Source organism: Carassius auratus, chromosome 31, assembly GCF_003368295.1.
Source record: "Carassius auratus strain Wakin chromosome 31, ASM336829v1, whole genome shotgun sequence".
Classification (NCBI taxonomy): Eukaryota; Metazoa; Chordata; class Actinopteri; order Cypriniformes; family Cyprinidae; genus Carassius; species Carassius auratus.
Window position 1 is genome coordinate 11,232,796 of NC_039273.1, and position 23,611 is coordinate 11,256,406.

Here is a 23,611-nt window from a genome sequence, read left to right on the forward strand (position 1 = left end):
CTGCAGCATAGATAAGGGTTTGCATTGGAGAAAGCATAACGGTCATCTTGGGTACTGTGTCTTAATAACCTATCACGTATATCTATCATAGACTGTATATATATATATATATATATATATATATATATATATATATATATATATATATATATATATATATATATATATATATATAACAGATACCATTGGAATGACAATTGCTACTGAATCCCAACTGTTCCAAGAAGTCAGTGACTTCTCTTAGTATTCCAAAACTATTGTTAAGTGTGAAATAGTTTGAAGATTAGCCGATAGACTGTCGATTAATTAAGTTATAACCTGTTTCCTCTAAAAACCTGTTTATTCCGTGTAACTACGCCTCTCCTCCATTGACATAGGCTACATTCAAAAACCAGTTTTTGGTTTCCTTTCCTACGTAACGTTTCTAACAAAGCGAAAGCGTGTATATCAGCCGTTAAGCTTTTTTGGCTAAAGGTTGCTGGCTTGCCTTTTTTTTTGGCTTTGATTACTACTGTACTGTGTATCAATGTCTAGTACATTTAAGGCACTGTCAAGTGAGTATATTTTTTATATTTAGAGTGGTACATGTTCGGATTACTGGTTGATTTGAGTTGTCATTTATCTGAACTTGGCATGCTAACATGCTTGATTTCACTTTGCATTGAACTGTTAGCTCGAAGATTTATTGAATGTTCAAACGTTTCAACCTAAAAACAGATATAATTTTGTTGATGTTTTGACTACGATGTGGTTCATACAGATCATGTTTTGACTGTTCTTTTAACTTAAATGAGGATTGGGCCGATAAACGATGCCATCGTCGAATTCGCCGATACTTTGGAAAGAAAATTGTAGCTACCCCTAAATCGAATAAATACCCTACTATACGGGAGGATAAAAAATATTTTAATACTTTCTCTCGCAATTATATCGTTTGGTAATTATACTGTATATAAATTGCGGGCATCAGGAAGCCGCAACTAATATGGAGGGCATTGAATTCGCTTTCGAATGCGTGCGTTCATTTTACTTTCACTTTCACTTTGGAGATTCGCGATTACACAGACTCCATACTACGGAGTTCATCACGAAGTTTCACTTTAGACATTGCCCAACCCTAACTTCAATCACCAAAAACTTCAATGAAACTAAAAACATGTTTTTGTTTTGGCTGCAACAAGTCCTTTGACAAAAGTACAAAAGTGCAAAGTACCAAAACAAAATAACTTGGGTCTCCTGGTTGAAAGTTGAAAGAGTTGTGAATCATTGATCCTTCAACAGCTTATAAACAAACAATTGATCTTCTGCATCTTAGAGTTTCGCTTGGCTTTGGTGCAGTTACATGTGTCAAAGATCAAGGCGGACAACTTGGGAAGAGCACAAAAAATTGTGAAGGAGGCTGCAAGACAAGATGCAAAAGTTGTAGTGTTGCCTGTAAGTAGTACATTCAATATCTTATATATATATATTGCTCACCACTGTCATGATATATGTGATTGTTTGATATTATATAAATCATATTATATCATATTTTTGGTTTATATATAAATATGCCATTAAATAATCCATAATCTAGGAGTGCTTCAACTCCCCTTTTGGATCTGGGTTCTTTGCCGAGTATGCTGAGAAGATCCCAGGAGAGACCACACAGGCGTTGTCGCAGGCAGCCAAGGAGTGTGGGGTTTATTTAGTGGGCGGTGAGACTGTCAGACACAAATCAGTATGTTAGTGTATTTGATGCCAATCATTTCCAAGTCCCCCACATGACTGTGTCTTTCTTTGTAGGATCCATTCCTGAGGAGGACGGAGGAAAGCTCTATAACACCTGCTCAATTTTTGGACCTGATGGAAAGCTGCTTGTCAAACACAGGAAAGTAAGTACAGTAAAGGCATTTTTTTGTGTTACACAAGATTCCTATTTAAAATAAATGCTCTTCTTTTGGACTTTAAATTCATCAAACAATAAACATTTTTTATCACAGTTTCAACAAAAATATTAAGCAGCACAACTGTTATCAACATTGATTATAATAAGAAATGTTTCTTGAGCTCCACATCAGAATATAAAAATGATTTGTGAAGGGTTATACGACACTGAAGACTGGAGTATTCATCTTTGCCATCATAGGAACAAATGTCATTTTAAAATATATTAAAAGTAATTTAAAATTGTAGTAATACTTTGATACAATTTAGAATGTAATATTTCATAATATTTGTGTTTTACTGTATTTTTGATTAAATAAATGCAGCCTTAGTGAATTTAAGAGACTTGTCTAGAAACATTAAAAAAGATCTTACAGATTTTGAATAGATATATTATATATTAAAAAATATTTCAGGATGTATTAACAAGTATTTGACTTTTATCTTCATTTCCATTCAGATTCATCTTTTTGATATTGATGTACCCGGGAAAATACGGTTTCAGGAGTCTGAAACACTAAGTCCGGGAAACAGTTTATCCATGTTTGAAACCCGTGAGTGTGTATTATAGAAATCTTGTCCATGTTATCAATGAACAGACAGTATATTAGTACTATATTGCTTTTAGGACAATATTCGATTTTTTGTTTTAGAATCAATGTTGGCTATATTAGCCATTTTTTTATGTATGCACATTTCCCCATTTTTTTATATTTAGTTATCTGTAAAAACACTAATGATTTAACAACAATGTTGAAATCTTTAGCAGACTGAAACTGAATATCAATTCTCCATACTGTTCATCATAATATAGTAACTTATAAAATAATTTATTTAAAATTGAGTGTTACATTTTTTATTTATCTAGGGAAAAAAGTATTTAATTTTAATTATCAGCTATAACAGCTGATCAGAACTGGCCAGAATATAAATATCGGTGCATTCCCAATGTTACCTTTATATTTTTGCTCTCTCCGAGATCATACAGTTTATGTATTTCTTTGCAGCATTTTGCAAAGTAGGTGTGGGAATATGTTATGACATCAGATTTGCAGAGCTGGCACAGATCTATGCTAAAAAAGGTAAGAATTTCAATGCAAAGTTTTGTTAAAATGTAACGTAGGTATTCTTGATATGATTTCCTCATATCTTTGTCTATGTAGGTTGCCAGCTTTTGGTATATCCTGGTGCCTTCAATATGACCACGGGTCCAGCTCACTGGGAGCTGCTGCAAAGGGGGAGGTCAGTATCTCAGACCACCTGGGGTCAATTAATTATTTGGTTCCCCATGCACGCTGTAAGACGGTTTGTGTCCTTTTCACAGGGCAGTGGATAATCAGGTCTATGTGGCCGCTGCTTCACCAGCAAGAGATGAAAGCGCCAGCTATGTGGCCTGGGGTCACAGCTCTGTGGTTAACCCTTGGTCAGTGCTTTCTGTCGGGTTATGCAATTACAGGACATTTACTTTTAGTCATTTAGCAGACGCTTTTATACAAAACGATTTACAAATTAGTACAACGGAAGCAATCAAAAAGACCAACAATATGTAAGTGCAAATAACACGTCTCGGTTAGCCTAATGCATCGAGATAACGAGTTGAATTGTAATTACGAATGATAATCATAATTGAATTGAATCGTGAAAACCAGTGATTCACACCCCTATTTTTAATATGGCAGTACTGACTTCCAAATGTAAACAAAAATCTGAGAAACTTCAATTTTGCTTAAATGTAAAGTTGTAAAGGTGTATTTGCACAGCAGAAGAATCAATTAGGAAAAAATTTAGATCAAGAATCGTTTTTGAATCAGATCGTGACTCCCAGAATCGAAATCAGATTAATCAGAAAAACAAGTAGGTGAAATAGAAAAAAATTAATTATGCATGCTTTTATGGGTTACTTTGATAACAGTGCTCTCTTTCCACGCAGGGGGGAGGTAATTGCCAAAGCTGGATCAGAGGAATCCGTTGTATATGCTGACATAGGTATATTTCACCACTTTACATGTGTTTAAATTGACAGCTGTACAGCCATTTGGGCATAATGTAAATGTACTCTTTCTCTTCTGCTTGTAGATCTGCAGTATTTGGCCGATATGCGTCAGCAGCTCCCAATCACCACACAACGACGGAATGATCTATATAGTGTTAATAGTGTTCAGGAGGGCTGAACACTTGTTCACACAAAGCAAAGGGTACCGCACACAAAAATGTTTTCATTATTGTGAAGAACAAGTGCTTCACAATTTGTATTCTTTTGCTGATTCTTTTACAACTTTATTATACAACTATTATATTTGTAATATATAAGAGTTTTTTCAGTGGTAAAAACATTGGACGGTTATGCCTGGTCTGGTGAAATGCTGCATCAGTGCAAAAAAAAAAAAAAAAAAAAAATTATTAAGCACGTTATTGAAAAGTTGTTGATATTATCAAGTGGTTTCCAAATCAAAATAATTATATTTTATGCTGTCATTTTATTAAAGCCAAAAGAGATAAAAAATTATCTGGAAATTGTTTACTTCATATTAAGTTGCCTCATGTTTTCTACCAATTACTGGTGTAATGTTGTACATTTATGTTATATGTTACTAATCATTTTACAATTGTATGTACAATTGTATCCCTTAGGTCTTTTATTTTCAATGACTGAAAATACTATATAGTGATTAAAAGGCAAATGTGTAAAAAATTTCTTTCTGCCACATTTAGTGCTGCTGAATATGATTTATAATAGAATTTAATATAATTTAATTATATTCAGTCTCAACAGCACCCCTCAACAGATAACAGTGAGAATGACATTACAATGTAATATATGTTCTGGCCTTCTTTCTAGTCTAGAGGATTTTTGGGAGGCTTAACAAAGAAAAGTAAATTAAAATGGATTCGATTAATATTAAAAGGTAAAAGAGAACAAGGAGAACACAATTCAGTCCTTAACCCCAGAGTGAAAACTCGACACAATTTTTTAAAAGATAACAAAACTTACATTTATTAAGTAGCATAAGCTGTGACAGAAAACAGGGTCTCAATTGATTGAGCATAGCAGAAAAAAACAACAACTAAGGATTAAACTAGAATATTTGACTAAACTATACCCTAAACAAAGATGAAAATTAACATAAACTTCCATGAGCTTCCTCTTACCAATAACCAAGAGAAAAGGCATGCAAAAATAAACAAGGCACTCTCATGTAGTTAATTGGAGCAATATATGCAAGTTAATTTTGAATTTTAAGAACACCTTTTAATACCCACACAAGGTAACTAAGCTATTTAACAACACACAGACAATACATTTTCAGTTACCCACCTATGGATTAACTATTAGGCAGCTCTAACAATTGGCAATAAGAATAAATTCTTAAGTACAACAGAGCAAGGGCAAACACAAGAACTTTTCATTCATCCATGTGTCATCCAAATATCTTAAAATGGTACAGCAAGAATGTATGTGTATGAATACTTAATAACAAGTGTGCTTGAGCTGTTTATCTCACTATTTTGAATATGAATACATTTTTTTTTCGCCTGCTTAATTGAGTTGTGCTCAGAAAGCTCTCAGGTCTTTTGTTTAGCCTTTTGTCTGGAAAAGGGAGGGTATTCAATGAAAGCAAAGAATAAACCAGTGGCCTCAAATGAAGCTTGTACCCACTCATGCTGATTCATCCTCTGAAATGAAATTGTGAATCACTTCCAGTCAATCACAGTTAATAAGCATTATGTAAGTTATTTGTATCAACCCACAATGCCTTTCCAAACCATGTTAAACATCAGTCTCGGGAAGGGAATCCCATGCTCCATATCGAACATGATCATGTCAGTACCCTAGCTGCATGAATGATCTGCAACACATAGAAATAGCTAAAGAGTTGCTAAACTATCAGGATTCATCCACTCCATTCTCTCTAAATAAAGTAGGATGGCTGAAATGACCTGCAAATAAATAGAATGAATGATTGAAACCAAAATAAGCACCAAGAAAAAGAAAACAAAAAGTCAAAGTAGCCTGGTTGCTTTTAATAATTTAAACTGACCTGCTATGGTGAGACAGACCAAACCAGAGAGCTTCTGTATTGACCAAGAAACTTAAGATGAAAACTGTAATTATGTGTATCTGATAATTGTACATCAAGTAACTCCATTGAGAAATCTCTAGTGTTTGGGGAAAAAGATGACACAGTAGTCAGGATTCCATAGGACACATTTTGCATCTACACACTTATCCCTGCATCCATACTGCTTGCTGTGTGAATTATTTCCTTTCATCTTCTCCATTCAGATGAGATGTGGAGGGAGCTCACATTTTTCGAGGCAATGTAAACACAGGGAAGGATGACACATGATCCCCAATCACTCCTTTTACGCATTCATCAGCTAAATGGTAATGAAATGGCTAAATGAAATGTAATTCTTGAATCTAAAGTATCACTTATAAGCAAAAATAAGATAAAATAAATAAATTTCCGCTTTCCAAAATATTTTTTTATTATCTTGCATAGTTAAATTTTTTATTAACAAATTTGACGAGTTGTCTTGTTAAACCTTCTCAAAAGCCGTCTAATGTGCCACACAGATCATACTCGATTAAAAAAAAAGTCAGTTAAAATGACATTTATTTATAATTTACATGCTTAAAATACAAATGTTTCGAATTTATTGATACATTTGATGAAAAATTTAGGTTTCTACTGGTAATTTTTTTTTTTTAAAGATACCTAATGTTGTCTGAGAGATAATGCAAGTAAAGGATGGCCCATTTAATAAATGTACTAATTTGTTTCACAGCACACAAAATTTTCTTTCCTTTTTAAAAAAAATACTGTCGATCTAGTAGACCAAATTAGGTGATGTGTACTGTAAAAAGTAAATCTGTGGATAAGAATGCATAGAGAGGAAGTAGTTAAAAACAAGCATGAAGCAAGGCCTAAAGACACTTATTAGATAATTATTATAATATTTAAAACCCATTACAATTCTCAGCATTACTGGAAATTTTATTTAAAGACTTTTTAATAATTTTATTTATTTTAACTTTCTTTTCCAGAGCGAGCATGACTCATAACTATTCATTAAAGAATCCAAAAAAAAGTATCACAGTTTCACAACTATTAAGCAGTATTTTTGAGCAGCTACTTAGAATTATTTCTGAGGGATATTTCTTTATTTTATATATCATTTCTTCTACCAGTAAGGTCCCAGTCCCACTGAGATACAGAATCACTTCTTACAGGCAGTCCTGGTCAGGACAGCTACATAAAGTTTCAGATAAAGAGCACAATACACAATTTAATCAACAAATAAAATTAATCTATAAAAGATAAATGAAAATAGCACCATGATTCCTTCAGCTCAGTCTGCAGTAGATGGAATTGAGTCTAAAGAAATGGTGGCTTGCTTATCATTCCATAACCAGAAAAAGCAGTTTTGCCATGCTCTGAATAAACCCTAGGAACATTCAAATGAATAACAATATTGATCTAGATGCAAGTAGAAAGTTTGCAGTGGCTTCGCAAAAAAATAATAATTTTCTTGGCTTCACATGGGAGGCATTTTTACAAGAAAAAGTTTTTGTGTGTATATTAAAAGCAAACTTTGTAAGACATGACTCTTTCTATCCTAATACCTTGTATGGTAGAGACAGAAGAAACATATGTCTTAGTACATTTGGGAGAGCAAAAATGATAGATTTTGATTTTAGATATTAACAGTTGAAAGCAGCATTGAAAGAGGTTCTATGTCTTGATTAAAATACAGTGCAACTGTATAAATAACGGTGTCATCAGCATAAAAGAATGTTAAAACCCAAGGACCAGATATGATGAATAAAGACCAGGAGTCAGAGATTTGTTCAATTGAATAAAAATGTACTGAAGAGTATGGTTTGCAGTTTCATAAGCAGAAATCAGCTCAAGTATCTTGATGGAGTTTGTAGGCCGCTCTGCGTACAATTCAGAATCAACAACAATTATACCCTGGCCTTACAGAGGATACTAATTACTTCAAAGTCAACACAATTCTTATTGGTATCAAAACCTATAAACTTAGTTTCCACATAGGCCTATGGACATAAACGATTCAACCATATTTTCTGACAACTATTTTGGTGACAAGTGATCCAAGGTCAGACACAATACGTCTCTCCAAAGATGTATATTTGATACACTGGACATAGGCAGTTGAACGTTTGTCCTGGGACTGTCTGAGCTTCTCCGTGTACAGACAGATACTAATACACATACTCAGAAATCTTATCAGAACTTCAAGGCTGCTTAGCCTTAGCTACAATTTTATCAGTATGGTTTGTTACACACACACACACTATGAAGTAATTTATCTTAGACTTAGAGAGTAGAAGTACATCATAAAGCAGGATTTTTTTAATATCTCATAAGTGCACATAAGACTTGATTAATAGTCAAACAAGAAATAATGTAATAATAAAATTAAAAATTACATTAAATTATAAAATTAGCGTATAAAATAACATAATAATATAAATAGTGATAAAATCTTTTCTAAGGACATTATATCCCTGTGTATGTGTATCATATGTGATTGTGTTTTTCAAAGATGTCTCGGAGAAGATCATATGAAATTGAGCTGAAGAATGAAAGCTGTATCTGATGCAGATAATCACACTTGCTCAGTCCATCTCTAGCTTATAATACTTTAGATAATACAGTGAGCTAATAATACAGAAATACAATAAGTTTCAATGAAGCAGCTCAATATTCCTTAATTTTTTCTTAGGTCAAGGTTTTGAATTAGTAACGGTGGCTTGCACTCAGCTGTTAAACTGTCAAACTGAGATTTGCATCTGGCTGAAGGAAGTAGTACTGCACAAAACAGAGTTTCTAGATACATTACTTTGTAGTTACTTATGTATTTACACAATTTTGCCATCTAAATTTTGTATAAAAGCAATATTCCACTCATTTGATATGGCTGTATATCGGCACCCTGTCTGTGCATTACCTGTGGCTGAATCACAGACGTGCTGAAATACAGCCATATAACACTGCTACCAGTGTGATATTGCTCTTATATAAACCTGAAAATAAAGGGTTTCAGTTCAATCCAAATATATAATAGCAAAATTGTTCAACTTTGAGTTAATATTGTAAATTAACAGATTAGGCTACCGCACTATAAAGGGCACTGGATTATAAAGCGCACCTTCAATAAATGGCCTATTTTAGAACTGTTTTCATATATAGGGCGCACCAGATTATAAAACGCATAGAATAGAAGATACTGCAGTCAAACGTTTGACTGGATTTGCGTTATGCATCCACTAGATGGAGCTGTGCTAAAGTGAATGTCAACATTTTGACCATAGACAGTAAAAGAAATGGACACAGCGACCCCATTGGAATTCAATTGAGACAAGTGAAGCCCGTTTTTAGCGTTTTTTTAGCACTTCCGTTTCTGACGCGCAGACTCAAACGAAGCTTTACGACGTCAGCAACCTGTCTGACAGATGTAAATCTTCTAAGTGGCTGTGCGTGCAAACTGCCATCGTTAATCTTGTAGTGATGGCGAGCTTGAGCGGGGAGTTCTTTGTCGTGAGTGAGCAGGAGTAAGTATTCTGATTAATTATTTTGTATAGTATTTTAAAATGTAACGCCAGTACGCCATATTAAGTTAATTGCCTGCGAGTTTCTCCTCCTGTCTGTACAGTAATGCGACAGAGAGTCTAGTGGTTATGACGCAATCGTTAGCCTATTTCTTTTTTTTTTTTTACAAAAACTGTTTATACGGGGCCATAATGTAACATAGAATGTAATGGAGCCCTTTATACATTGTTGTGTATCTTTAGAAATAAATAATGGACAAAAGGAGTCTTTAAACGCCTCAGATGTAAAGTTATTCGCTGTCAAAGTAACGCCAAAATGAATGGGAGTCAATGGGAATGCTAACGCAAGTGAAGTTCTGCTAAAAGATGGCAGCCCCCACCCGACTTCAACTTCCGGTCGAGTTCCTTGCCGCCTGATTTTGACAGAGCGCCTTGATCCATAGATAAGGCGCTCCGGATTATAAGGCGTACTCGTTTTTGGAGAAAATTAAAGGCTTTTAAGTGCGCCTTATAGTGCGGAAAATATGGTACTTTTTTTTTACTCTTAATTGCTAAATTACTTTGAAATTAAACAATTTGATTGTCAGATGAATAGTAAAGACATGAATAGTACAATGCAACACAAGATTGAATGACACACTGTAAAAAAAACTTGTTAAAAAAAGGTAAATGACTGGCAAATAAGGCTGCCGAACAAATACAGTAAAAATTATAATAAAATATCTTAATTCAAATAAAGTGCAAAAACAGTCATTTAATAGAAATTTTCATTAAATATTTTTGTTAAAAACATATTTTACAGATGTTTTTCTTTTTTCAATTAAAATATTTTACGGTTTTTGTTTGGCAGCCGTAGCTGCCAGTCATTTGGGCTTTTTTTATGGGGCTTTTTTTTTTACAGTGCAGCCAAATGGCTTTGATTGAGAAGCAGGACTAGTATTTATCAAGGTTGAATTTAATGGCAAGGTTGGACACGTCATTATAATTGCTTTGCAAGTGTACTGAAGTGTTGTACAAGGCTAATTTGCCTCCTTTAATTTCATGTGCAGTGTAGGATTATAAATTACTCTGTAAGGAACACTGAATGAAGGAAATACATTTTAACATATTAAAAACATTGCTCGAGGGTTGGGTAATGAGACATTTCCCAGCATTAGACAATTCAGGGATACTAGTAGGCTACTTAAATATAATTTAATATATACAAATTAGGAACTCAGTATCTAAATTAAATTGTGGGAAAGGAAGGAAGGACAAACAAACAAACACTAGCTGTGGGTTTCTCTGTTTTTTTGTTGTTGTTTCTTTGGCTCAGTGACACAGGTATTGTATGGGTTGGCATGGTAACTGTCCCCTCTTTTCAAGCAGGGGTGAAGTTGACAAAAGCTGTCAGACAAGGCTTCTGTATTTGCTGACATAGGTGAGTTTGGTAACAGTTGCATTTAGATCATTAGAAGTAAGGTTTAAGAGTATGTTTAAAATGGTTATATATGTACAAAATGCTGCTCATATATTATATGGTCATATAACTTGATTTAATGTATTTTAATTTCATACAAATGAACATCAGACAATGGCAGAAGATATCTCATGTAACCAAACAAGATACAAACAGTGATGAACCGTAATCACATCCATTCAGCATATTAAGATACAACTATTACTTTTGAACTATTAACTACTTATTACAAGTACTTCACTCGTGTTTTTATGCTTCTGTTTTTAAAAGTCATTTTTTTGGGTAAGTAAAAGCAGTAGGTGTGGTTTACCATCTGCAGGAATGACTCAGTTTATACTTAGTTACTAATCTTATTGTGTGTTCAGTACAGTTTTGAATTCTGTCTCTCTGGGGCCTTTTATATACACCGACATTGGTATCATACTGAAAATATTACACAGTAGTAATATAACTGTAAAAATATTTTAAAATAAATAAAACGTGGTGCTAAAATGGTCTTTCTGTCACATTCAGCGCTGCTGAATATATTTGAATTATCTTAGTCTCAAAATATATATTTTTTATTTATTTCATATTTAATACTGTGTTTGACCCCCTTTCGCCTTCAGAACTGCCTTAATTCTACATGGCATTGATTCAAGGTGCTGAAAGCATTCTTTAGAAATGTTGGCCCATATTGATAGGATAGCATCTTGCAGTTGATGGAGATTTGTGGGATGCACATCCAGGGCACGAAGCTCCCGTTCCACCACATCCCAAAGATGCTCTATTGGGTTGAGATCTGGTGACTGTGGGGGCCATTTTAGTACAGTGAACTCATTGTCATGTTCAAGAAACCAATTTGAAATGATTCGAGCTTTGTGACATGGTGCATTATCCTGCTGGAAGTAGCCATCAGAGGACATGGTGGTCATAAAGGGATGGACATGGTCAGAAACAATGCTCAGGTAGGCCGTGGCATTTAAATTATTTTTTTCCTCAAATCATTGTTAGATGCAGTGTTTCCTGTAGTTATGCAAATATTTGGTTTCAAAAACGCATTTAGGTAGATCAGGGGCGCATTCCCAACAAAACACCTCAATTGCTTAGGAGCCATTATTTATCCTAGCATTAGCAGTTGTTGTTTTTTTCTAATTCGATGCAAAGATGATATAATACAAAGAATAGCGTTATAAATGTGTATATACACACATTCATTTACGATAGTATTTACGATTCTGATGAACGGTGTATGCGTCATCACCGCGTCATCAGAGTCTTGTGAAAAGAGTAGGTAGTGTCGCGCTGAACTGTAAACGGTCACGTGACTCAGCGCGCCCCTGTGTGATCGCCAATCCACTCCATTCCCTTTACTCTACACACATTGTGATTGGTGTAGAAGGGGTTGCTACAACCCTCCCGTTCATCGTAACCCATTTACTGTACAAGAGAGCTGTTCACTCTTCTGTTCACTCAGGGACCCGTGTCTCAGCATCAGTCATGGCTTCACACAGACAGAAGGACAGCTCAGCCGGCTACCAGCCGCTCTTCAAATCATTCGCTACAGACGCGATCCACGTCGGTTCAGAGCCGGAGCAATGGAACTCCAGGGCCGTGGTGCCTCTTATTTCACTGTCAACAACCTTTAAACAACAAGAACCGGGGAAACATGCGGTATGTCATTGAGGTGTTTAGTAAAGTTTTGACACTGAGGATGTATTCATTGTTGTTTCGTGTTAGCACGACATTTGAGTAGCGTTATGTAGATTGTGAGTTGTTTTTATACACGCAGTTATGATTGAATAAATGTCAATTTATAAACCAATCGTAACTACATGAAAGACTTGAGAGTTAAATCTGTATATGTGCATCTCACGGTGACTAAGCACAAAGCATGCCATATCTTGCTGAAAAATCTGCCTAAACTAGCTTACTGGTTTTTAATAGTCTAACGTTACCAAGTTAGTTTGCTGTTTGGTTTTAAAGGGGCTTTGGGCCTGTTTATGTATTTCTGCTACTAAATTAAAATTACTTGACATTTAAGACAACACCACAGGTTGAGGTCAACCGTCAAGAAGCCTACGCTCCAATGCCCTGCTGATCAGAAGTGTGTAACCTTACTTTAGGATTAATTCACTTCCAGAATGAATTCTGTCATCATTTACTCATCCCGAACTTGTTCCAAGCCTGAATGAGTTTCTTTTCTGTTTTGAAAAATGTTAGATTCAGAACAGTTTATGGGCTCCATTCACTTCCATAGTATTTTTTTTTCCTACCATGGAAGTTAATGGTTAATATTTTTCAAAATATCATCCTTTGTGGTCAACAGAAAAAAGAAACTTCTCATACAGGTTTGGAACAAGTTAAGGGTGAAAAGAAACTCCTCGTACAGGTTTGGAACAAGTGAGGGGTGAGTAAATTATTTTCTTTTTTTTTTTGTGCTATTTTAAGCTGGTCTTTGGTGATTTAAAGTGGTCTCTCAACCCAAAATCCCTCTGGAACCAGTCAAAAGATAAGAATATATAGGAAACCTTTTCAGAAGAGTGCTGATTACATCAGCAAAGACTGAATATTTATTAACAACATGAGTCATGAGAACAGCCAGGTGGTTGAAGTAAAAGCATATGCTTGCATGTTATCTGTGTCTCTTTGTAAAGGAGTTGCATCACAAATCAACAATATGTTTTAAACTTAGACTTTTCTATGGATTTAGATCTTGAAGTGTGTTTTTTTCTCTCTCATTCACATATTTTATTTGCACAATTCTAGTTTATGTAAAGAACTATGAATTACATCTTGTTGTAATATTTTATCTGCCAGGGTTTTGAGTACAGCCGGAGTGGAAATCCCACAAGAAACTGTCTTGAGAGAGCAGTTGCTGCTTTGGATGGTGCACAATACAGTGAGTCCATCACAAACACATTTGTATTCTATGTTAAGTGACATTGCCATAAACCTAAAGCTCTGTCTGCTAATAGGTCTGGCTCTTGCTTCTGGATTGGCTGCAACTTTAACCATCACACATCTTTTTAAGGCTGGAGATGGAATTTTGTGCATGAACGATGTCTATGGGGGTGAGTTACTGCTTCTAAAAAATAAATAAAATGATAGTTGGCCTTATCCAAAAAGAGTGTGAAAAGCTGAGAGTCTTACTATGTCTTTCATGTTTTTTCCACCAGGAACTAACCGGTATTTCAGAAAAATAGCTGCAGAAGTGGGCTTTGATGTCTCTTTTGCTGACCTCACAAAGACAGAGGAGATAAAAGCAGCTCTAAGACCAAATACAAAGGTACACCCGGCACAGAGCATTAGAAAATTTCTGTGGGAAAGTGGTAATTGCTCACATGATTGATTAATTAGCTTTGAGAAGTACCACTCGAACTAAATGTTCTGGTTTCTACAGTTGGTATGGATTGAAACACCCACAAACCCTACGATGAAGGTTGTGGACATCCAGGGCTGTGCAGATATTGTCCATGAGCACAACAAGGACATAATTGTTGTTGTGGACAACACTTTCATGTCAGCCTACTTCCAGGTACGAACATGGACATTATTATAATACATAACCCAGTGCTGCTGATATTTGATGTAAAAATATAATGTGAGATCAAAAAGTAACATGAGCATGTCCATAGAGCAACACCCTAATGTTTCACACTATGCTACTAATTAAAAAGTTAGCTGACAAAGTTAAAAGCACGTTGAGTACAGATGACTTGTATTATAAAGTTCCAGAGCAGGGATTGATTTGAATATTTCCCAATATTTCTCCTGGAACAGCGCCCCCTTGCACTTGGAGCAGACATCTGCATGTACTCTGCAACAAAATACATGAATGGTAAAAACAAATCATAAAATCAGGTTAGCTTTTTATATAACTGAAAGGTTGTTGATAAAATTTAAAATAAATTTTATCAAATGTAATTCCAGGTCACAGTGATGTTGTGATGGGACTGATTTCTCTCAACCGTGATGATCTCTATGAACGACTGAAGTTTTTGCAGAATGGTAAGGCTCTACTGATCTAAACGGAAAATCTGGCTGATAACATCCTGATTGTTTGCAAACAGCTCCTCTCTTTATGGCATTATTATATAAGATGTATTTCAGATTATATAAGATGTATTTCACAACCAGTTTGATTTATTTCTTTACCCTTTGAAATAAAGCCAATTTATTGGACATTAACAATAGAGAACAGATGGATATGTGCACGTATGTATGTATGTATGTATGTATGTGCGTGTGTATATATATATATTATATTAACAAGAAATATCAATTTATAATGTGCCAAACCTGATTAAAGCCTGATTTTATTATTATTATTTTTTGATAATCACAATGCCAAAGAATCATAGGCATATTAGCTTATCACTTAAGAGTGTTAAAGTTTCAGCTTAATGTTTATAAAGTACATAAATATGCAGAAGATGTGTTTTAACATGTCCAAGAAAGGCACCAGGTGAAATACCGTAAATACTTTGTGATCAAGGAATTCTAGCAAGGATGAAGTTCTTTTATCTAAACTATTGGGAGTCTTTTGTAAGGGACAAGAAAAATGTACTTCATTCACTTGAAAAGAAAGTTACTTGTCTTCAGGTCAAAGTAATATCCTATAATAATATCTGCTGGCACTATTTACTATTTGTTATTACATGTAGTCATATTGCTAGCAGTTATGTAAAAAAAAAAATACTTTTTCCCTTCCCTCTTGATTTCATATATATTATTGCTATATCCTTTATTTTATTGTGATTTTAAAATGGTTGAATCATTTGAGCAAGGTATAACTTTATCAGCTTCATCCCATACCTCCCACCTGTCACATTGTTGCAGTCCTGATGCGACGATTAAACCTTGTGCTTTCTGTTAGATTCTTATTGCAACATATTGCAGATTTGTGCCTGTCTGTAACAATCAAAATGAGTCAACTGCATAGCAGAAGTAAAACTTTTGATTTAATCTCTCTTCCTCCGTTTACGTCAGCTCTAGGGGCTGTGCCTTCTCCATTTGACTGTTATATGTGCAATCGGGGTCTGAAGACTCTCCACCTGAGAATGAAGCAGCACTTTAAGAACGCAATGGCCACGGCACGGTTTCTGGAGGCCGATCCAAGAGTGGATAGAGTCATCTTCCCAGGTGTCTATGATATTATTATATAAAAATGTGATAGATGATTAGTAAAACTGTATATATATGATTTTGCTAATTTTTTAACAGTACCGAACACGTTAAGGGTTATAAAGTAATATTTAATTAATGTTTTTTACTATGTAAATTATTTACTGTCACTTTAGATTAATTTTAAAGTGTCCTTGTTGAATAATGTTTAAAAATGTTTAAAGAATTTATTCAAAAGAAAAATTCTTCCTGATCCCTAACTTTTGTTTAGGAGGTGCTTAATTTATATAATGCCACCTACTGACAGCCTTGAATTGTGTTGTTCAAAATGAATGAAATATTCCAGTCAGACTTGATTGCCTCATGTTCATCTCTCTTCCTTCAGGTCTTCCATCTCACCCTCAGCATGAGCTGACACAGAGACAGTGCACAGGCTGTCCTGGAATGATCACTTTCTATATCAAAGGAAAACTGGAGCACGCCTCAACCTTTCTCAGCAATCTAAAGGTGTTTTGAAGCTTCATACTGTTTGAAAGTCTTTTACATCTTACATTTTTGTAGAAACCGTATTGTGTTTTGTGTTTCAGTTGTTTGCGCTTGCTGAAAGTCTTGGTGGTTATGAGAGTCTAGCAGAGCACCCGTAAGTACTGAGCACACTATTATCCAAATCCAGACTGTTCTGAGGGAAAATCAGATTTATATCCAGAGCATACAGAGAGAAAAAAAAAACTATTTTTCATTTGTTGTTTTAATAAGTGTGCAAAAAATCTTTAGAAGTCTGAGAGGCTTATTTTGGATTGCCACCAGGGGGCGTGAGAGCTTTAATGTTGTTGTGAAAAGAAACTACAGAAACCCTTTTGTTTTCTGAACAGTTTGCCTCATAGTAGAACATTATTTAGCAGAAAAGTTATTTAGGCTCTAATAGACAGCCTTCACTATAAAAACGAAGTTAAGGTTGAATCATCAGATGGCTTCTGAAACATTGTGACAGATTTATGGTTCACGAGTAATTCACTAAAACGACAGTGATAACATCTGAATCTCTCGCCAAGTCTTCTTGATATCGTACTTTGTCCATTGTTACCATGATTTATCTTTAAAAATCAAATCAAAAACAATCAAAACCCTTTTTTGGGGGAACATTTCATCCACCTCCATTTCCCATGGTGCGTTTGATTTGTTTTGTATTCCAGAGCGAGTATGACTCATGCTTCAGTGTCTGAGGATGAGAGGAAAGAGTTGGGCATCAGTGATACGCTCGTTCGTTTGTCTGTGGGTCTGGAGGAAGAGGAAGATATCATTGCAGATCTAGACCAAGCCCTCGCTGCTGCAGTGAGTATTTCAGAAAACATCTTATCTGAAAATACTGTATTTTCTGGATTATAAGTCACACTTTTTTCATAGTTTGGCTGGTCCTGTGACTTATAGTCAGGTGCGACTTATTTATCAAAATTAATTTGACATGAACCAAGAGCAATGAACCAAGAGAAATGAACCAAGAGAAAACATTACCGTCTACAGCCGCCAGAGGGCGCTCTATGCTGCTCAGTGCACCTGTAGTCTACCACTGAGCAGCATAGAGCGCCCTCTCGCAGCTGTAGACGGTAATGTTTTCTCTTGGTTCTTGGTTCTAAATAAATGCGACTTATAGTCCAGTGCGACTTATATGTTTTTTTTTCCTCATCATGACGTATTTTTGGACTGGTGCGACTTATACTCAGGTGCGACCTATAGTCCGAAAAATATGGTAAATGAATAAATACATTTACATTTACATTTATTCATTTAGCAGACGCTTTTATCCAAAGCGACTTACAGATGAAGACAGTGGAAGCAATCAAAAACAACAAAAAGAGCAATGATATATAAGTGCTATAACAATACACACACATACTTTCAGTGATATTTTTACTTTTATTCCGGAAGGAAGCATTCATTTGCGCAAACATTACAAAGGTTTTATTTCAAATAAATACTGTTCTTTTGAACGTTCTATTCATTAAAGAATCCTAACAAATATATCCTGATTTCCATGGATTTTGTAAATATAACAGTTCAGACAAACACTTATGTCACCAGCTCCAAGTAGATCTACAGATGGCCAGTGCATTATGTGTATATGACACCGATGTTATTATACGTAATCATGTGCATTTCTAATTGTAGAACCTCATTTGAGGACCAAAGGTGCTTTCATGCATTTAATGTTGCATCCCTTATTTAAATAGATTTTAATCCCTGAAATTAGCTTTTTTTTAAGCTTGTGACAACACAGAGATCATTTTAGCCATAAAGTTCAGCGAGCCGTTTCGGAGAGTGCAGGCCATTTCCCCTCTCTCTTAAGTGCACTGCAAAATAAGGTTCCAGGAAATAAAGACAAATCGGCTCAGGTCAGAGTCTGAGAATTATTCCCATAGAAACGTGTTTGTGAGGAGAAAGCTAGTGGATTGTGGGCTGTGCGGTCTCTCGGGAAGCCTGTTCGCTCTATTGGAGTCTATGAGCGTGGTATCACAGACGTGTGAGCAGATGCTTATTGGAAAGCAAAGGTGCGGCAGTGTAGTTAAGATTAAGATTTGTACATCGGTACACCATGCACCACATTATTGTGAAAGTCTAGTGTTCGTGTCTCAGAGGTGAGAGCCCTTTTCCTCTGTCAGCAGTTCAATGCCAGCCCTAGTTCCAGATCTGATGCCATTATATGTCATGCTTTTCTGCTCATCTGAAGAGAACGGAAATGAAATCATGACTCGTATCAAATTGATATCCAATACCCCTCTGAGATCATTACAATATGAGCTTTTGTGATTTGCGGCGTGCTTTAATTGAATGACATCCGTTCTGAGGGGGTAAATTCCATTAGGTCCTGACACGCAGTTTTCCTTTGAGAGTTATACATCTTCAGTCTCCCTTATACTTTCTGAAAACTGTAGGTTAATTATCTGCACTTTTGTGAGGTTTAGAGCTGTCATTTAAAAAAAAAAAGGCTGAATGTGCTAATGTTAACAGCATTTATTGAACCACTCTGTGGTGAGCCTCAAGTTACTGCCTCTGTTCTAGGGACTGTGGAGCGCTAGCTAGTGAACTGTGGACAAATCTTATGGTGGTTGATATGATATATAAGAGTGTATAACACACCCAAACCAATACTTTTATTCAGCATTCAATGAATTGATAAAAAGGCCTTTTACATTTTTACATAAGATTGTTGAACTTACTATTTCAAAGAATCCTTAAAAATATGTATCATATTTTCCACAAAAATATTAAGCTGCGTAACTGTTTTCAGCATTGATTATAATAAATGGTTCTTGAGCACCAAATCAGCATATTAGAATGATTTGAAGGATCATGTGACACTAAAAACTGGAGTAATGGCTGCTGATTTTTTTATATTTTTTTGCCATCACCGGAACAAATTACATTTTAAAACATTAATATTAAATTTTTAATGGAATGAAATATCACTATTATTAATTTACTGTACATTTTGGGCCAATAAATGCATCCTCAGTGAAACAACTCTCAAAACAAAACAAAAAACTTACTGAGCACATATTTTTAAACAGTAGTGTGTGTGTATCGTGTTTTTCATATTTATATTGTATACCTATCTAAATCATATTCAACCAAATATTAATTTGCTATATTAAAAACAAAGAAGTTTTTTTGTGCTGTTTAATATTTGATTAATCTAATGCTGAAAATGTTTTTTTTTTTTTTTTTACAGCATCCAAAAAAGTAAGCAGCTGATCAAGCTCAATCAAGAACAGTGGTGCCACATCTGGACGAGACAAAGACACTCTTTTGAGGCACATTTCTGATTTACCTAGTATATGACAGTTATGCTTTGAAAAACTTTAGTTGCATTTGTCAGGGAACGAACATCCTCAAGAAACTCATTTGCCATATTCTAAGAACAGGAGATTTGCTGCTTTGTTTCTACTTTTTGTAATTCCAGTTTGATGAGGTATCTGGTTTCTAAACGGGCTCCACTTTTAAAACGTTTAATACAGGGAAAAGCCAGGACTGCAAGGGAAATCCGATATCAAGCAAATCAAGATTTTTTGTGATTCAAGATAATTCGGCAAGAAAGACAAACAGCACAAGTTTACACAATCAGTCTTTATTTTCTGCATCAAAGACAATGCTTAGTCACCTCATAGTGCTCTATATCACTCTTTGACCAGTTTGTATTTTAAATACTAGATATTGGTTAGAGGCTTGCGCATTTTCAATTCTTAAAGGATCACATCTGATCTTTGTCTGCGCTACCAGACCCATTAAAAGCCATTTGTAATCTCTGCCTCTGTTTTGTCTTCTTTCTGATGGTCTTTGATGGTGGTACACCATAACCAGTCACTTTGAAGTCAACAAGCATCACACATGTAATGGGAAGATGAATAGTAAAAGACACATCTAATGAGCTGATCTAACAACATCACCAATAATGCTACAAGGGCAGCTTGAACAGAGAAGTAATTATTTCTCCACAGCATTTCTCAGGCTTGAATTGATTTCTATGTCAGGTATGACATGATAATCACTTCTCTAGTCCTGACATAGGAAATTTTTTGTTCTTTAATTTCCTGAGCAATGTAAGATATTTAGGACATGCTGCAAGAAACTAAATAATGAATACAATTTTGTTTAATCAGGTTGTCAAATATTGTTCAGCCCATTTAGAGATTCACATGCAGAGGTTTACTGATAAATGACATTTCAGTGGAAGTCAGTTCAAGCTTGTCAAGGTGTATACCGTCAGAAAGCATATCAATGACTTTTTGTTTGTCACTATATTACAGTACCTATTTACTGTCATCTTTCCACAAGACATTCTGTATCAAGTGAAAAGCACTTTTGTTAGCAACCATCATTATTTACTAACTCAAAGGATGTCCATTTAGCCAACTGTACACACAGGAAGCACAGCACCATTAACCCAGGTATGCCCAGAACCATTAACTCTACATATCACTGTCCATAAATCTCCAGTATAGAAGCCACTGACATTTTCATTTAAGCCTGATGTAGTGTATGCAAAATGTCAGGGATGAAAAGTTCATTCTGTAATGTTCGAAGTATATACTGGGTTGAAACCTTGTTGTTCATACAGTTTGGAAGCAGATTGTGCATGTATTACGGGCTAGTAATAGAATGAAATGGAACATGAGCAAAGCTGAAGTTGCACCTCTTATGTGACCCAATATTCTTTTCCTTCATCGAAATACATATTTGATCTTGCCAGGGTCCTTTCATGCTGTGTTTTCCAATTTTCACATTTCTTAAATAAAACATGTTGCACAATTCGTGCCCACAAGCCTGTCACAAAGAAAATGGGCGATTATTAACAATGCCATGATCTTAGCATGAATTTTCTATTCATATAAAATGCTGTTTAGAAAGATGGTTCATTTATCTAAATATTTTTAGTCAGTTATTAGTTGCTCAACTGACGTTTTTACTTTGCAACAGTTTCAAGGTAAGTTTGCTGGCAGCATCAAATCCTAATGCTTCTCCTGATTAGAGATGATACATTCAGCTCATATTTCCTTTCCAGCTCACAGCTTCTTGAATATCTCTCATTTCAGAACTATTACTAGTAAGTGGCCTAAAGATTGAAGTGGATAACAGCATAATTTGGTCTAAAATAATTACAGACCAATGTTAGCTGACACTGTTAGCCACTATGCTAGCAACAGTCAAACATTTGTCATAAGCAATGATTTAAATATAATATTTAGTTTAGTGTTGCCTTGAAAAGAAGCATGACTTCTTTTTTTCACGCATGAAGTTTGAAAATGTACATACATTTGATTCATAATACTAAAAACATTCAGGTCTGTCTCCATCCAATCAATAGAATCAAGAGATTTATTTTCTTCTGTATTGTTTGAACTGTTGCAACTTCTATTACATTGCCAGAAAAGTCTGTTTGAAAGCTTACTTTTGAGAATTTGATTAAATGAAGGCTTTAAATGTACGTATATCATAACTGTTGGGATTCTAAATAGCCATTTCATCCCCATAGATTTATTATGCTATTGTATTGTCATACATTCTTTCATATATTAAGTTTTTTTTTTTTCTAAACTTAAATCGGTAATAAAAGTTTCTTTCCATCAGTACAAAAAAGTGACTTTGGCTGGTATTATGCGTCATACTGGCAAAATTGATGTGCGTAATTACTGGATAAAGACACATTTGGTTCCTCAGAGTGTCTTTGTGAAGCTGTGCCAGCTCTGGCCTTGTAGGGTCATTCAGATAGATCGAGTGGAAAATTACTTTCTTAAACTTTGAATCATCCATTTGGTTTAAAAAAGCAGTTGGATTTAGAGATGAGAAATTTTCAAAATGTCTAAATGGTCAATTTTAATTATGATCATCTAAGGAAAAAGGTATGATTTGTGAATGTTTTTTCTAGCAGGTTTAAGCTTGTGGTTTCACTGCTAAGCAGTTCATCTGTTTATTTAAACGCACTGTATGAGTCATTTTTCTCTTTCCCTTAACCTCCTCTTCATGATCCATTATGATGCAAAAATAAACACAAAGTAGCTATGAATGAGCTTGGTTCATTCTGAACACTTCTTAAAGAGGCTATTTTTTTATTTACATTTTTTTATTATCTTGGACTTCGCTCAAAGCAACTGGTAACATAAAAGTAACCATCCAAACTAGGGCACTTTGCGTACATTTTTGGAAAAAGGTTACAAATGATCAGCTTATTTTGTCCTTGTCAGCATCAATGCTAATCTTTCCTCATCTTATTAAAGTTTCAGCACTCCAATCATAATAGTGTTCAAGAGCATGCCTGCCAAATCAGGCTAAACTATATTTCCAATAGACGAAAACAAATACAGCTCAGAGCTTCTCAATCAATAAGGTCCTTGTGTGCACATGGAACATCTCATCATCAGTTTTTCTTTCATTCTTTCATTAGTGAAACATAATCAAGGAAACTCTTGTGATGTTATCTTTGCAAATTGTTTCCTCTGACACTTCTTGCGTACTTTTAAATACAAGGGAGACATAAACTGCGTAATTTCAATTTAATTATAGCTGATGTCTTATGAAACCCAACCTTCATCTCTGCTTAAATGCTAACTTTGTCTTTCATTCCCTCAATTATATCTGTTATTTATTAATAAGATAATACCATAGCACTCCAGATTCAGCTCTGTAATTCCTCATTCTTGAAGGAACATGTCGTGCTGTTCAACAGTGTGATCAGTCACCTGCATCACAGAGGACACTGAAGCTTCTTTTGAATCAAAGACTGAAGGTTTTAGCTACAGTGTACACTTCTACAGTGACGCACATTAGAATGAAGATTACTGGCTGCTCAGTGGAACACAATGTTAAATTACTTTGTTTTTCTTTGTGAGGGACAGCATCTAATGCATCACTGCACAGAGATGGTCCACTTACCTGTAGACTAAAAGCTGAACTTTATCATTGTGTATTAGCACTCAGGCTGGAGAGTATGCATTTTATCATATTTTCTTTCTTTCTGGGATGCATTACACTTTTATAAGAAGTAA

At 35.0% G+C, this 23,611-nt stretch overlaps 2 protein-coding genes across 2 annotated transcripts; both read left to right on the forward strand.

The window, feature by feature from the left end:
- Positions 1 to 396: 396 nt before the first annotated feature.
- On the forward strand, positions 397 to 4,444 carry LOC113050542 (omega-amidase NIT2-like). The gene is made up of 10 exons (XM_026213577.1): positions 397 to 554; positions 1,316 to 1,434; positions 1,577 to 1,697; positions 1,786 to 1,874; positions 2,387 to 2,480; positions 2,934 to 3,008; positions 3,090 to 3,168; positions 3,251 to 3,349; positions 3,857 to 3,912; positions 4,003 to 4,444. The coding sequence occupies exons 1-10, from the start codon at positions 527 to 529 to the stop codon at positions 4,095 to 4,097; spliced, it is 855 nt and encodes a 284-aa protein (XP_026069362.1). The 5' UTR covers positions 397 to 526; the 3' UTR covers positions 4,098 to 4,444.
- Positions 4,445 to 12,282: 7,838 nt separating this feature from the next.
- Positions 12,283 to 20,376, forward strand: LOC113050543 (cystathionine gamma-lyase-like). The gene is made up of 12 exons (XM_026213579.1): positions 12,283 to 12,620; positions 13,767 to 13,848; positions 13,925 to 14,020; positions 14,126 to 14,235; positions 14,350 to 14,484; positions 14,730 to 14,787; positions 14,880 to 14,957; positions 15,939 to 16,091; positions 16,459 to 16,580; positions 16,661 to 16,713; positions 17,267 to 17,405; positions 19,801 to 20,376. Exons 1-12 carry the CDS (start codon positions 12,447 to 12,449, stop codon positions 19,813 to 19,815), a joined length of 1,215 nt encoding a protein of 404 aa, XP_026069364.1. The 5' UTR covers positions 12,283 to 12,446; the 3' UTR covers positions 19,816 to 20,376.
- Positions 20,377 to 23,611: the final 3,235 nt, after the last annotated feature.

Coding starts and splice junctions, on each gene's coding strand:
- LOC113050542 (XM_026213577.1), top strand. CDS start 527: ATGTCTAGTACATTTAAGGCACTGTCAA. Junction 3,009..3,089: donor ACAGATCTATGCTAAAAAAG/GTAAGAATTTCA, acceptor TTGTCTATGTAG/GTTGCCAGCTTTTGGTATAT. Junction 3,913..4,002: donor CGTTGTATATGCTGACATAG/GTATATTTCACC, acceptor TTCTGCTTGTAG/ATCTGCAGTATTTGGCCGAT.
- LOC113050543 (XM_026213579.1), top strand. CDS start 12,447: ATGGCTTCACACAGACAGAAGGACAGCTCAGCCGGCTACCAGCCGCTC. Junction 12,621..13,766: donor AAGAACCGGGGAAACATGCG/GTATGTCATTGA, acceptor TTTATCTGCCAG/GGTTTTGAGTACAGCCGGAG. Junction 14,788..14,879: donor TGCAACAAAATACATGAATG/GTAAAAACAAAT, acceptor ATGTAATTCCAG/GTCACAGTGATGTTGTGATG.